This window comes from Hippichthys cyanospilos, chromosome 4, assembly GCF_059441005.1.
Source record: "Hippichthys cyanospilos isolate Australia breed blue-spotted pipefish chromosome 4, RoL_Hcya_1.0, whole genome shotgun sequence".
NCBI classification, from domain to species: domain Eukaryota; kingdom Metazoa; phylum Chordata; class Actinopteri; order Syngnathiformes; family Syngnathidae; genus Hippichthys; species Hippichthys cyanospilos.
The window spans coordinates 3,503,445-3,519,414 of record NC_142372.1 but is presented as its reverse complement, the minus strand read 5'-3'; the positions used below and the strand labels follow the sequence as shown (position 1 = coordinate 3,519,414).

Genomic DNA, 15,970 nt, shown 5'->3' with positions numbered 1-15,970 from the left:
TCGGTTATATAATTTTTCTAATAAGTCTTATATCAATATAGCACAGATTTGTATAAACACAAGATATATCGGTCAAACCTGACACTTGAAAACGGTATGCAGCTTTCTGGCGACCTTAGCGAATGTTCGCAGAACCGATAGTGCATCAAAAAGCCATAAAGTTATGAAAAAAGAGCACCTAAAATGAGAGCCCTAAGCCAAACGATTGGTAGCATTTGCAAAACCGAACGATATAGGCCAATGTTGATTTTTGATGGAAAAAAAATTAAGATGACTAATTAATCGATTGATTACTTTTACAAATAATTCAAATAACTTGTTTCTTCTCTATGCATTGACATGATTGACAGGCTGGCCTGGTACCTATTACGCGCAATCAGCAGGAGTCAACTTGAAATATATTATTGAAAAATAATCCGGTTCACAGAATGCATCGCGACGCATAGTTATAATAATGTTATAAAGTTATTATATGTTGCCATACGTGTTTATTACTAGTAGTTTATCAAATGTATGCTAAATTTATGTGATTTAATTCTTTTTTTTTCAAGGTCAAATCTTTGCGCAAGTTCCTTGAATTGCTTACCTAATCTTTACTTGTAAACCCCCCCAAAAAATGTATTTGCTTTGTTTTGAATGACACATCAAGACATAAAGAGCTTATCAACAAATTTTCAGATGTTTACTGATACAAGGATATGGTATGAATTTATGAGGAGTAAATATTGAAAGCTATGTTACTTGTATTAAAGTGCAGTAAAGGAGCCACAATATATATATATATATATATATATATATATATATATATATATATATATATATATATATATATATATATTAGGGAAAGTGGATAAGTGGACATTGTAATGATCACGACTGGCTTGTATAAAGTTACCTGCGCACTGAGGCCCTTGCGCTGTGCCGCAGGCGTGTTGGCGTAGGAGGAGATGGAGGAGCTGGTGTTGATGTCATCTGTGTCGATGTTGTCGCTGATGCCACTGCTCACCGAGCTGCTGTCATCCCAACTAGACAAAAGACAGGAGACAGAATTGTTTTTAATATGTCCATTTATCGTCCATTCTAGTTGCAAAAAGTTATAATTTGGTTTATAATTTTTTTTCATGTATACTTAATATCTTGCAAAAACATTTTTTTTTGTAATATAAAATAATTCATGGGGAAAAAAACACTAGGGAACTAAAATTTCCAGGAGATGATTAAAATTTCAAAATGCAACGATTCTGACACTTCTAACTGATTGCAGCTGGTCGTGCGAGGTTTTGTGTACAAAAATAATCTTTGTCCAAATTCTGGACCATGTAAAACCATTTTAGTTACAATTTTTTAGATGCATTTTATTAGGTTCTCTGTTGATTTTCCTGCGATTTTTGCAACATTCCGTTGAGCGGCGGTCAATCTATGTCAGCAAATAGAAAATTCTTTGTTGACTTGTGTTTCACCTCTAGACAGTAGATGGCAGTAGAGACCAGTTCATGGCTATGTCTTAGTCATCATCACTTTACAGACCACGCCATTTTTCCATTTTTTGTGTATGTTAATACATTTAACCTATATATGTATGGATAGAACTGATGCCACTGAACAATTTAAAACGTTGAAGGAAAAAAAATCATAAATAACTTCAAATAGTATGCCTTCAAAAGCATTTACAAAATAAGGGAAAAAATGCAATGTGTCTAGTTTGTAAAGTGTGTGCACAAGTATTAAAAGTACTGATTGTATGCAAAAAACAATTTAACTAACAAATTAAATCATTCAATCCCAAAGACGTAATTTTACGTTATTAAGAGCCCAGACGTTTGATCCCAAGTATTTATTGGATTTTTTTCAAGCATTTTCTTTATATTCTGTAGTATAATATATTCTAGACAAAAAATGAAGTTTTTGCCGCTAAAAAAGGCTAAATAAGTAGACAATCCCTTTAAATGCCGTACTAAAATAAGAATGTAAACATGTCTTGTAAAGCTAATCGATTTATAAAATGACAAATCGAGTTAATTTGATAATCGACTCGATTTCTTGTCCAGTCCCAGAGTCAACGATTTTAAGAAACCTTTTTCCAGCAAAGTGGAGAAGAACAATTTGCGTATTCATGAATTCATAATCGAACATATTCAGCCTTGCACCAATTGCAAATCAGGAGGGGCAAAAAAAAAGAATCTGGTGTCTGACTGCCTGGAGTTCCTTTCTTCTTTCTTTGTGTGCATTCTAAATGACCTCCGCTTGGGTGCGCACACACACACAATCGTGTCCACTAGTTGAATGGGCTTGTCTATCACATGAACAAAGGCACACTGGAGGGATGACATCATAGTGTGTGTGTGTGTGTTTGGGGGTGTGACATTCAAACAGACCCATCTGAACAGAGCAAACATGCAAGGAGTTGATGCAGAATAAATGCATGCATTTTGAGTGTGTGTGCATGGCATGTGTGTGTGTGTGTGTGTGTGTGTGTGTGTGTGTGTGTGTGTGTGCTTGTAATAGCCGGGAATCAGTGGGGAACAGGAAGTTAAGCTGGTTGGCAAACATAACTTTGAAAGAATCAGAGGGAGGCTGATGATGATGGCCACTGAATAGTTGGCTGCTCCAGAAAACAAACACACACACGCACACAAACACACACGCACGCCCACCCACACATACAGTTTAAATTTGCAAAACAAACTTCCAAAGTTCTATTCTTCTAGCAAATGGTATACTCGAGCTGAAATGAACAATTATTTCGGTAATTGATGAATCTGTCAATCATATTTTTCCCCCTTTCGACTGACGAATTGGATCGAAAAACATTTGCTAGCCAGAAAATGTTGTCAATAATGGTGGATGTGTATAAAACAACAAAATATACGACAAACAGTTTGCAGCGGAGTCATAGGACACAATTTAGCGATATGTTGTTTTGTGTTCCAATTATTTTGCTCTTAATTTGAAAAGAAAACTATTGTTTATATATATATATATATATATATATATATATATATATATTAGGGCAACTTTTGTTGGTAGGATGAAAAGTTAGCAAACTTGACACCAAGGTGGCTTGAACCAAAAAAAAAAAAAAGAAAACCAGTAAATCAAAGCGTGCGGCAGAGCAGCAATCGAACAACCTTTGTAGTTGAAAGCTTCCATGCCGACTCAAAGGTGCTCGAAGATTTAGAGCGACCGCAGCAGCCACGAGGGAAAGTCCCGCGGCGGAAAGAAAAGCAAGACACGGACCAAACCATAAAGACGTAAACACTTCCTGAACAAGCGGGAATCAAAGTCCTGTCCGGAAAGCCGTTTCCCCTACTAAGCACGAGCGCCTACCTGTTGGGGGTTCCTCGGTTGCCGTGGGAACCGCAACGCCGCAGGAAAGCGTCAAGATGGACGGAATGCTTCATGTCTCCATGAGTCAAAAATCTCCGGCGCTGTCCCCGAGCCCCCTTAGCGTCTTTCTCTCCCTCGCCTCGGCCTCGGCGGCGTTCCTAGATGAAGCTCCTTTGTCACTCGCCGCGATGATGCTTCACCCCTCGGGTACTGTTTGTCCCTCTCTGGACTATCAGGGAGCGAGTGATGTAGGGGGAGTTGACGGAGAGGGGAAGGACCTGCCCCGCCGCCGGTAACGCGAGCCTCCCTCCCCCGGGACTGTTAACCGCTTCGCCGCGGAGGTCGCGCCACTAATAGAGAAGACAAGCGCCCGGAACGAGCCAAATTCAAATCAGACGGCGACACAAGTCAAAGCCGCATGATCACAGAGTCCGAGCGAAGGACGATCCTCGTCCCTCGCTGCGTTTTCCGATGCGTGCGTGCGCGCGTGCGTTCCAGTGTGCAATTTCCCAGACGGATCCACCCCGACATCTCTAATTAGAGATGGGACTAAACGGCGTGGCCCAGCCCACAGCCTCCCGCTGGCCAGATTCGCCGCCGAGCGAGATCTTTACGGCCAATCGCGGCACGCTCGGGCATTAACTGCAAGCTGCTACTGGGAGCGGGAACCGCTGGCGGAAAAAAAAAAAAAAATGCTCTTATTGCTTTTCCATTACACATAATAAATGTTAATGTCCCTGCAAACACCATCATCTATTTATAAACGGTAATTTCTACATCTCAATGGATTCAAACGATTCCGGTTTGTTCAGCTTGGAAATTCAGCTCATTCAATTCACTTTGGGAATGCTTGCAACAAATAAAAAAATCACTTATACCGAAAATTTCACAATTCTCAGTAGAATTTTCCAAAAACGTCTAGCCTCAAAAATGTTCCGTATTTTCCGCACTAAAAGGCGCACATAAAAGCCTTCATTTTTTTCAAAAGCTGATGGTGCGCCTTATAATCGGGTGCACCTTATATACGGATCGATATTGAGATTGGGATTCGTAGATGGGGAATCAACTGATAAAATAAGCTTTACCTGTTTCTTCTTTGAGGGTGCGCCTTATAATCTGGTGCGCCTTTTATATGGAAAAAGTTTTAAAATTTGTCATTAATTGAGGGTGCGCCTTATAATCCGGTGCCCTTTATATATGGAAAAAGTTTTAAAATATGTCATTAATTGAGGGTGCACCTTATAATCCGGTGCGCCTTATATATGGAAAAGGTTTTCAAATTTGTCATTAGTTGAGGGTGCGCCTTATATATGGAAAAGGTTTTAAAATATGTCATCAATTGAGGGTGCGCCTTATAATCCGGTGCGCCTTATATATGGAAAAGGTTTTCAAATTTGTCATTAGTTGAGGGTGCGCCTTATATATGGAAAAGTTTTAAAATATGTCATCAATTGAGGGTGCGCCTTATAGTCCAGTGCGCCTTATATGTGGAAAAAGTTTGAAAATATGTCATTAATTGAGGGTGTGCCTTATAGTGCAGAAAATACGGTACTAATTCATTTAGTGCACGCAATTTAAAACTATTTCTTAATTTATTCAGTGATTCACATCAGTGGTCTCCCAACCTTTTTATCACCACCAACCGGTCAACGCTTGGGATTTTTACTGTAAGATTTTGACCGTTTATATCCAACTTTTTTTAAAAAATGAAATGATTTATTTACTCAGCCTTTCAGTCTGAATGTAACGCAAATTCATTCGGAATTTTTGAGTTTTGCTGATTTTCCCCCATTTCAAACTGGCCAAAGTTGTTGAAAAGCCTAAAAGAAGCTGATACAAGAGTAGAGAACAGAAGAAGAAAAAGTTTGACTTTGGTCTCTATTTAAAGTGCGCTCTGCTTTCCAGCCAGGGTCAGAGTTCAGGGGACGAACCCGAGTGGGGGAGGCAGGGCCTCAGCCAATAGGAGTGCCATGGTACGTTCTGAGAAAAAGACTGTTTGTTTAACTTTTTGCTCTGTTTGTGTCCCTGCAGGCTGCGGCCGGCTGGTCCGCACTGACGCATTGTAACCCCCCCGGTGAAAAACCTTGTCCCAATCTGGCACGCGTACACAGCCGCTCCAAATATGCAGGCGGCCGCAGCGGAGCTGCAGACCAGAAGTAAGGGGATTTCCTGTGCCGCACACCCCAAATGACTGCTTCCGAACCCTCGGACCGCCAGACGGACAGGTATTCAAGCGGGCGGGAAAGGGGGACAGAAAATCTCCGGATCTGGGCGAAGGTGGCCATCTTGGATAAGACGACAGCTGGCATGGATGCTTTCCAAAGAAACGGCATCCCAACTGATAAGCCGGTCTTCAAACGTGCGCCAAAACATATCAGCGCCAGCTGCGACACGGGAGGAGGGATTTTCGACCATCCATTTTTTTGATCCTCGAAAAATCGGGGACCGGCTGCCAGCCAATCAGAGAGAGGCATTTTCATTTCTGATTTGAATGATGTTAACTAATGACGATGGAAATGTATATAAAACTAAAAACTAAAGGAATAAATTGAGATGTCACAACTATGGCCCAGAGGCTATTCGCGGCCTGCCAGCCACGTTTTTGTGGCTCACGGCATATACCAAAATTATATTCTGACACGGCCCGCATTGTTATCTAAAAACGTAATGAAAGGTTTAAGTGTGTTCTAAGTGTTCTAAGTGTGAAAAAAATCGGCATTTGTCTCATTACCTTTAACAAAAAGCCTACATTATATAGACAAACCTGTGTAAAGGACGCACCCTTAATTTCGGGGTCAAATTTTGGTATTTCTATGCTACTGTGTATAAAACGCAACTTTGCCAACAACAACTATAGCAAAACAGAATTTATCTCACCTTTTGTAAACTCTTCATATTTTCTTGTGTTCATATCCGTAAATATTTTTTGCGAGTTTAGCGTGTTTCAGATTTCCCACATTGTGAGCGGTCGGTGAACGCCTCGCCGGTGTAATGTGGAATGCGCTCAAAGCAGCTGTTGTTCCTTTTCCTCGCGTCGCGGTTCGAGCTCATTTTGCCATAAACAGTCGAAATTGAGCAGCATTCGTGTTCCACCACTTTTATGATTGTATGTATTTGCCAAAAGACAAATAATAAACAAATCAAATGGAATACTGTTCAGTGTTCCCTAACCGATGTACTCTTAATTGAATCTGCTGGAGACATCATAACTTTTATGGTTATAGTAGTATTCCTGTGTGCGAACAAGTACGGGCTCGGACGTTGGTTCAGTCTACTCGCTTCTTTTAATGAAAATAATGCCGTAACAATCTCATCTAACACGAGCAACAGGAACTAGTTCGTCCCATTTCGGTAATCAGTTACAGTTCTACCTATTCTTTTGGCCTTCGTTTTTGGTTAAATAGTGATCTTATTTGGGGAATGACGGTAATTTGGTCTTAATTTGAAAAGAAAACATTCTGTTCTTGCCGTGGCATTAAACAGCATTCAATCAGATTTGCTGATACCTGCGAAAACCCTGCCAAAATTCACGTACTTCCTGAAGTGCCGTCATGTTGAGAACTGCTAAAGTAGCTGAGATGATATCATTTGAAGAGACAAAAAACCCGGAACCGAAATGGGACCCGGAACCGAAACGGGACCCGGAACATTCCGGGTCTGTGTCCGGGAGGCGCGGGGGGGGGGGATAAAAACGGCACGATTGGACTTCCCACTCAGGAATGTCTTCTCCTATTGTCTCCCTCTCTTTAACAAAACATTTGCTATCTGCATTCGTGAGATCGATCAAAGCCCCGAGACGAGACCCTCCGGGGCGCTTCCCTTTCACGCAGACTTCCTTCTGTGCCTTTCGCCTTTGCTCTGTTTGATGTGTCAACACGCTCACATTCAAACGACTCGCCCGGATGCACTCTATAAACACAAACTCCTGGCACGTCATGTGCATCCAACTGAATGCACGCGAATCTAATGCGGCAACAAAAAAATACCCCTAGAAAAACTACTATGTATAATATATAATAAAACGAATATATATAATTCATATTTCATACGCCGCCAAAAATGGAGAATCGTTCAGAACTGCACATCTGCGAGACTCCTGCGGGTCGAATAATAAATAAAAAGCAGTCGCGCTGGTGTGTAGCGAGAGATAAAAACGTCCTTCTTTCATGCTCATCTGCTTTCCATGGGTCACAAATAAAACTTTCGGCACTCTGCTATAGAGTAAACGATTAACAATTTCAACCAGAAGTCCGCCGTGTATTGAAGCAACTGCAATTATTTTCCACACAAGTAACATGGCGGAAATGTGGACTCCTTAGATCAGTGGATTTCAACATTTTTTTTAAACGTTTTTGCTGTAATTTGGCAAATACTTTGATCTTTGTCTGTTTTGCTTCAAAGGGCAAGTATTGAAAGAAGACACCGGGGGAGCTGAAATTTCACCCAGATGGTGACATCATGTCAAAGTTTGAAATATCACAGCCAATTTAGTTATAAGACTTCAGGAAAGTGTTATCCCTTGGCAAAATATTGCAAAAAAAAAAAAAATTGTCCAAAAATAGGACTCTTTCAGGGCCATGGATGAGAATTCTCGTCTTTTAAAATAGTAAAAACAATATTAAATAATAAAATTCTCATCAAATACTTTTTTTTATGGAGGGTAGCTGACACCCTTGAATAATGCTCACCTAATATAAGCCAAGTGAACACTGTCGAGATAACTGTGACCATTGGGTGGCAGTGTTTCTCCACTTACCAACCTGCAATTCAAAGTAAAGAATGGAAGTCAATCTTTCATGTGATAGCATCCATATTTACAAAGCACACAATATTCAGTGTGGTTTCCTTTACGCTTGGCACTGAAAGAGTTAAAGGTCGACACCACAGATTGGAGGTTATTTTGTAGCCGGAGGCCGCTTACTGAAATCGAACCTCAGGCTTGTGCTGGTATGAAAGCAGACGAGAAACAATGAGCAGGGCTGGCTGTTCGTATCTCAGAGCAAATATTAACACTCAAACTCCATGACGCGGAGTTGACCAATATATCATTTTCGAAAATCTGCAAACACTTGACTTGGTACACTATGTGCGTCATCATCAATGCGAACAGAAAGGATATACTGCAACAAACCTGGCAGATGGTTTTCACTCAGGAATATTACATTTCATTCATGTATGAGCGCATGATAGGCGATAGCATGGAGACATTATGACCCGAATAGAAGTATACAAAACATATCGTTATCAAAATCATCTCGGGACAGTTTTTAACCTGTTCACTGCCGGTTAAAACTCATTTCCGACGTCAATAACCGTCAATGGCAGTAAATGAGTTAACCATCAACTAAGTGAGGCAAGATTTTTAAGGGGGAGGATATTGTGGTGCCTAACTTTTATTAACCAAGCACTTGTGATGTTACAACAGAACATACGCTTCAGGCTGGGACACCCACGCACCGTTAGAGAGAACTCCAGTTAGCAAGACTTCCTGAAACAGCAGCTGAGCTCAGTATTGATATGTTGTTGCTATTTCCGAGCCGGGCCGGAAGGGAACGCCACACATATAGTGTGTATAGTATGACTTTGGACCCCTCTTCTGCTCGCTCGTTAAAACAAGACTAGAGGGAAGAAAAATCCCGGGTGTACAAGAAGATGCAGAAGTAGAAGATATGTATTGAGCCAGGTGTTGTTGGTAGCCATAAAGGAAGAACCAGCCTCCCGCTTCCTGTACCTTAGGCCAACATGCCAACTAGTCAAGTCCAGACAGGAGAGTCAACAACCCGAGGGAAGGAGAGTACAGTATAATAAAGTGTGTGTGTGTGACCTGAGGTGAGGACAATTTGAACACACAAACACCTAGATAGATAGATAGATAGATAGATAGATAGATAGATAGATAGATAGATAGATAGATAGATAGATAGATAGATAGATAGATAGATAGATAGATAGATAGATAGATAGATAGATAGATAGATAGATAGATAGATAGATAGATAGATAGAAAAAGCTAGCTTACAACTCGCGTTCTAGCTAGCTACCTAAAAAACTGATAGAAAAAGCTAGCTAAGTACTCGCATTCAAGCTAGCTACCTAAGATAGATAGATAGATAGATAGATAGATAGATAGATAGATAGATAGATAGATAGAAAAAGCTAGCTTACAACTCGCGTTCTAGCTAGCTACCTAAAAAACTGATAGAAAAGCTAGCTAAGTACTCACATTCAAGCTAGCTACCTAAGATAGATAGATAGATAGATAGATAGATAGATAGATAGATAGATAGATAGATAGATAGATAGATAGATAGATAGATAGATAGATAGAAAAAGCTAGCTTACTACTCGCGTTCGAGCGGTACATCACTGAAAAAAGGTTGAGAACCACTGCCGTATAGGATATACCGTCTGATTATAAATGATTATGATTATTTTTTTCTCATGCTTTGAACCCTGCGGCTTATAGTCCAGTGTGGTCTATCTGCAGTTTTATTTACTACCCACCCAAGGGGAATCTCCCAGTAAACAAAGAGAGACAGAAGTATACACTATTAGTGTATATATAGTGATTTTGGATAGTTGGAACTGCGAGTGTACTCGCCACTAGGGGGCACTCTTTACTAAAAATTTTTATGACCTCAATATGAGATTTGGTTTCCTGTTTAATACTTTCTGACCACATGCTGAAACATAAATGCATCTAGCAATGACTATAATGTGGTGTCTGTGCTACCATTTCAAGACCAAAAAGCTGTTGGGCCAAGAGCGCACAGTAGTGAAAACGCCTCCTGAGGCCAATCATAACATGTACAGTATAATCATACAATATAGCTGTAGAATTTTTTGGGCAGAGTTAGCATATTAAAAAAACAAAAACAAAAACGGTTTAGGTCATTTGTTCACCCACATTTTCACAGTCCTGTAGGTGAATTATGAATTTCCCATTGATTGCCAAAAACCGGGTAATCTGGGTTTGATCTGCAGACATGATGGATGTTGCTGAGATTTTTTTCGTTTTTAGTCGCTCGCAGGCAAACGGCTGTTATTTTGCAGGTGTTGCAGATAAAAGCTCCGCTATTGGCAGGTAGACAACGTGCACAACTGACAATGAACCGTGATTCACGGATCAGGGAACGAATAATAAACAGCCGTCCGACTTACAATCAAACGATTCTTCAACATGTGGGCAGACATAATAATGTCAACACAGAAGTTCCAGGCAGCCAATGTGGGGTCTTTAAATCAACCTCAACATCCAATAAGTGGACACTTTACACATTTGTTCATTTATATCGGACCTACCAATATTTTTCATATTTTGCTGTGAGTGGCTGTAATATTGTAATTGCACCTGTACCTAATAATGTGGCCAGTGATTTAATACAGCGACGGCTAAGCAAAACCAGTTTGACACCATACACTCTTTTGTCTGCTTCAATAAAGAACACTCAAAACAGATGAGACCGTTATAGATTGTTTCCTGTCTCTGTCGAGCAGTCCTCGCTTGATGTTGACACTGCCGATTGTTCCAAGAAAGAGATTCTTGTTTTTTTTTGTTTTTTTTTACTTATTAAACATTGCAAAAATAAATCGTGCTAGCCAGCTTGGTTGTATCCTACATGTATGTCTCCAGTTTTGTTGTGACATCTATGTGGCATGTGCGAGATTTTTTCCCAGGCTTATACTATGGCCCCCTGTGGGGACATGGTCGTTCTTGTTTTTTTTCTTCCTCCTTTATACTTTGTGTTTTTCCTTTCTCCCGTGAGATGTTTGGGCACGTGTTAGCAAGTATCGACAGGTCTTTCCGTCCGGTGTCGCTCTGGTGGTCATTGTCTTTGTATGCTTCCTGGACGGTTCGAGCCCTTTTCGTGAAGGTTCGTTGCCGTATACTTGTGTAGGTGTAATGACAATAAAGAAAGCTTTAATCCTTCTTGAAGTAATTAAAAAACGTATTCTGCGTTAAGCCTTTTGGTTAAAGATGATGAGGCAATTTGGGATTTTTTCCACACTTTTAACGCTGTCCAATACCAAATCGTTTTATGCGTTTTTTAAAAATAGTCTTGCAGACCATGTCAAATAATGGGGGGCTGGAAAAATATGGATGGCGGGCCACAAATGGTCCCTGGGTCGTAGTTTGGACACCTCTGGTCTACAGGTATAAAGTGTGTTTTCCTGGCATTTTTTTTTTTTGGTTACAAATATTGCTTCTGTCAGTATTTTTTTGCTGTCCAAAGAAAAACAACACTACAAATCTCTTAAAAAAAATGTAAATAATGATTACAAACAGCCCTTTGAATAACACAGATATGTACCCCCCAAAAAGGGTTTGAAATGTTTCGCTTAGTTTAAACTACTACACTCCACACGTCACACCAAAGGTGTTTTTCCTTCAGATAAACAAATAAATAATAAAGAGACACATTTGATGCAGTTTTTTTGCTCCTTAATACTTTGCCGATCAGCGAAATGAGGTGACCCCAGGTGCAAAAAACTGGAATCGGGACACTCCTAAAATCAAAACTTGAAGTCAACAATTTGCCCCGTGAAACCGTGCTGCTTCTTTTCCAATGTAGAGATTCTGGCGCGAAAACCTTTTCAAACACTCGGCACTGCAAAGGCATGCCCTTTGAAGCCCGTGCCTTCCTCGTCCAGGGGTCACAAGGTTTTTGCCCCGATTCCGGAGCAACACCCGACACCTTCCTCCCTCCCCCGCTTAGCAAAAGACTACATAAAAAATAAACAGGTTTATAGCCAACCACCACGCCTAGTTAGAAAATACGGGACAAAGACACACAAAACAGAAGATCGCGTCCTCACCTGCTTGGGATAACGACACAAGCTACAAAACAAACATTCAGAAAATGTTTTTTTTATGGTACAATCTCTTATCCTTTATAACAGAAACTTTTGCAATCATTAGCTTCCCTCGTGTCTGTTCATAGTGCCAACGCATTCTCAAATCTTCCAAATGAATCCCATCCCTGCAACCAGTCAGCACATTCATGCATTCTTTCAAGAGGGAAGAAAGGTAACCTCTTCACCCTCTCTCCGCCTCTCTACCTTCATAACGAGCCAAAGTACTTTTTAGCGAAGATGACTAGCTTCTATAAAAATTTACTATTGGGCAGCTTGGTCCATCAGACTTCACAGAAATGGGAGAGATTTGACTCAAAATTATTCACACAATTTTTGTGATTCACACAGATTATTCACGATTTTCACATTTTTCAGATTCTAAGATCTTCTTTTCCCACGATTTCCACACATTTAGTAATTTGTCATGATTTACCAATTCTGCTTGTGAGTTATCGCATGTGCGTCGCGTTTTGAGACAAACATAACATTGTTGCACCATATTCGCAAACACTGTCTTCGCATATTCAAGTGCCTAAAGGGTCATTCCTTTTGCAACCACCAGGAGGCAGTGTTGCCGTCTTCATTAAATGTAAACAAGCCAACTACCATTTCTCATATCACAAACACATTTGTAGCCCTGAAAGACGTGAAAATCACGGACATTTCTCAAACATTTCAAAAGTAGACAGATCACAAAGCACAAATTCAACAAGTTAACGAAGAAAGATCTGAGAGTTTTATACATAAATTGCTTCCTACTATTCTTATCATTTGATAGGAAAATAAGGCCAAGATGAAAATAAGGGCAAGATGAAAAAGAGATGAAGCCAAAGATGACAGGAGGAGTGTGAGAGATGAAAGGTGAGCTGGGGGAGTTTCCTGTGAACGTTTGTACAAGTGTGTGTATGTGTGTGTATTTGTGTGTATAAAGGTAGAGGGCAGCTCATAGGGCAGAGGTTAAAAGTCACAAAGACAGGAAATTAGCCACACCTGAGGATTTACGGAAAATAAGTAGCTATCACCAGAAACTATTACTGGAAAACTTGCATTGATTTGAATTTTTAATAATTTGGGTATGATAACAGATAAACATAGTGCAAACTTAAGCAGGCTTACAGTTAAACGAAAATCAGACGGTGATTATGTATTGGTGTACTTCAACTACATTTTAGACGTTCCACGTATTTTTCACCTAGATTCATCTTTGATAAACAGTCTTTGTGGATCATTTTCTATTTTACGAACGCCGGGTGAATGTGAAATTGGAGGGAGCTTAGCTAGGAACACAAAATGAAACCAAGGCGAGACTGCCGGCCTAAAAATAACAACTCCCCTTAGCAGAGCCTCTAAAGTTGAACCAATTACCACGGGTGATAACTTTGTACTGTCTAGAACCTTGACATAGGCGTGAAGTAGCTAGGCAACGTCCCGCTTTGCGCTAAAAACAAACAAACAGGATCCTTGTGACTTAATGAGCATCCTAACATTAAATCAGCGGCGCGGCCATATTGGATTCTGGTGGTGTGATAATTGTGAGCAAAAATATCGCGATATCCCAGAAAAATTGGAAGTAATCTATGAATGGCTCTTTTCAGAGTCGAGTAATCAGCCGCCTCTTCGAAGTTAATTGACTTGTTTAAAGCACACAAAACGTCAAACCAGTATCGGCACACAGCTAGACACGAGTAATATTTGTCAGAAAATGCATTGCAGGTAAAACAGGTAAAATTCTGGTCAAATACGTTTTTAATGGAGGGTAGCTGACAACCTTGACTAGTGTTTACCTCATATAAGCCAATTAAGCACTGTAGTGATAACTGTGACCACTGGATGGCGGTGTTTCCACAATTACAGCAGATATTATCTACATGCAATTCAAACCCTAACCCTAACCCTAAACCCTAACCCAATCTTTCTTTCTTTGAAAATGATAAATTTAAAAAAAGCCCTCCAGAGGCTTCCTTTTCCGATATTCTTTTCCGAGTTAAGCGGGTAACCGGGGCAAGAACAAAACTACTCAAATTACTCGAGTATTCATTTCAGCCCATCTTTATATTACTAAGAGAGAAAATCTTATGTTCTGATGGGTTTTCGTCAACCTACCTGTCAGCATCTCCCTGTCCGGACGAGGCGTTTCGATGCAACGTCTCTCGAACGGCGGCCATGCCGTCCGGCAGCCGGTTCAAGCGCCGCGTGTACAGACCCAAACCTCCATCGGTCATGTAGCTGTAAAACACACACAAAATCACATTAACAAAGGCTTGAAAGTCGACTTGGATCGGTCACGTTTTCCGACTTCTGTTACATTCGGGACCTCGGCGACGGCGAAGAAAAACAAACAGTCGAGTGAAGTGAATTTACATTTGTCAAGCGGCCGACGGAAAACAACAGCGATCCGCCGACGAGATCCGTTCCGCGCGGGAATATTTGGACGGGCTGCATAGCTGAAAGTGATGATTAAAGAATCTTAAAAAAAATTGTAATATTATTACCGTTTACATGTGAGTACAGTCAGAGCTCCTGTCCATAATCAAGGCATTCATTTCGTGAGAAGGATTCAAATTGTGGACGTTAAAGGGTGACCGTTTGCAGCACTTTCACAAACATTCCAACTCCAACTAAAACAACATTGACCAACCCCCCAAATATTGACCCATTTAGGAGACTCTTAATGGAGCTAAATATTGACCCGTTTTTCCCCAGGTGTAACTCAATCAAATGTTTGCTGATTTAAAATGGAGGCAGGACCGTTGGATGGCTGAATGCTTTCTGTGTGGGAGTGCGATGATCTTGTTTTTACAGTTAAGTGAGTAGAAAAATAATCCCAGTGAGATTTTGAACACCATAACTCTTTCTGGTTCATCTCAGTGGGAAATCTCAGTGTGAGAGTGCTCGATATGTACAGTATACACAGACAGGGTTTCCATTGTGGGGCCGAAATTTCAACTCGGTCGAAATTTCAACTCGGTCCAAAAGTGAGCTGCTGGACAGAAAGAAAACATCTAAAGATTCTTTGAGGTACAGTATTTTGTAAGTAGGAATGTGGCATTTGTTGATTAATATTGATTACAATGTTGTCAGTTAATCACTCCAAGTTGTTTAGTATTTTTCAGATTGATACCCGAGTCTAGAGTAGTCACAGATACAGATACCGAGTACCGAGACCACTAGTAATTTCGATACAACCTCCCCCCAAAAAACAAAGATGTATAACTTTAAGGAAAGACATATTCCTTTATAGCATTTTCTATAAAAATTCTTTCTATTCTCAATTCAACTTTAAAAATAATAAACGTAGACTGAGAAGTTTAGCCTACCACATAAATGCAAAACACCCAGGAGCAAGTGCAGCCTGTTTGATGTTTTAATTTTTATGTAATTTTCTAATTATTAGGCCATTAACTGCATAAAACGACAGTATTTCTCCTGGTTGAAATTAAAGGTTGCAGCCAACACTAGGGGCTCGTCTCAAATCTAGCAGAAGGTAAATGGTTAAAACTTCATTTATAAAAGTCTGAAATCAAAGACAGAATGAATCTTTTTTCAGATCTATTTAAATGAGATTAAAAAGGGATTAATTAGGTAAATTAATACCAAGTCAGTCTTATAACTGTGAAATCGCAACAGTTATTCAAAAACTAGTTTTGAAACCAGAGGCTGGTAAAAACGTTTTTTTTCCCCCAACAAAATTTTTCAAAAATGAAGACAACTTGCAAATTTGGTATTTCAACCAGAAACTTGTAGTCGAATCAGCATTTCGCGGGCCACATAAAATGATGTGGCGGAC

The 15,970-nt window shown here is 40.1% G+C and overlaps 1 protein-coding gene across 6 annotated transcripts in view; it reads right to left on the bottom strand.

Moving 5' to 3' along the window:
• The window catches only part of nav2a (neuron navigator 2a), a 164,111-nt gene that overhangs the window by 31,255 nt on the left and 116,886 nt on the right, over positions 1-15,970 (bottom strand). For all 6 annotated transcript variants that reach the window (XR_015865267.1, XM_088412194.1, XM_088412190.1 and 3 more), the window contains 2 exons: positions 14,287-14,409; positions 896-1,025 (listed from right to left, as the gene is read on the bottom strand). Coding sequence is in view for 5 of the 6 variants with exons in the window: in XM_088412194.1 (XP_088268320.1) it covers positions 896-1,025; positions 14,287-14,409 (253 nt within the window). In the remaining variant the exon portion in view is untranslated. The remainder of the gene's footprint in view (positions 1-895; positions 1,026-14,286; positions 14,410-15,970) is intronic.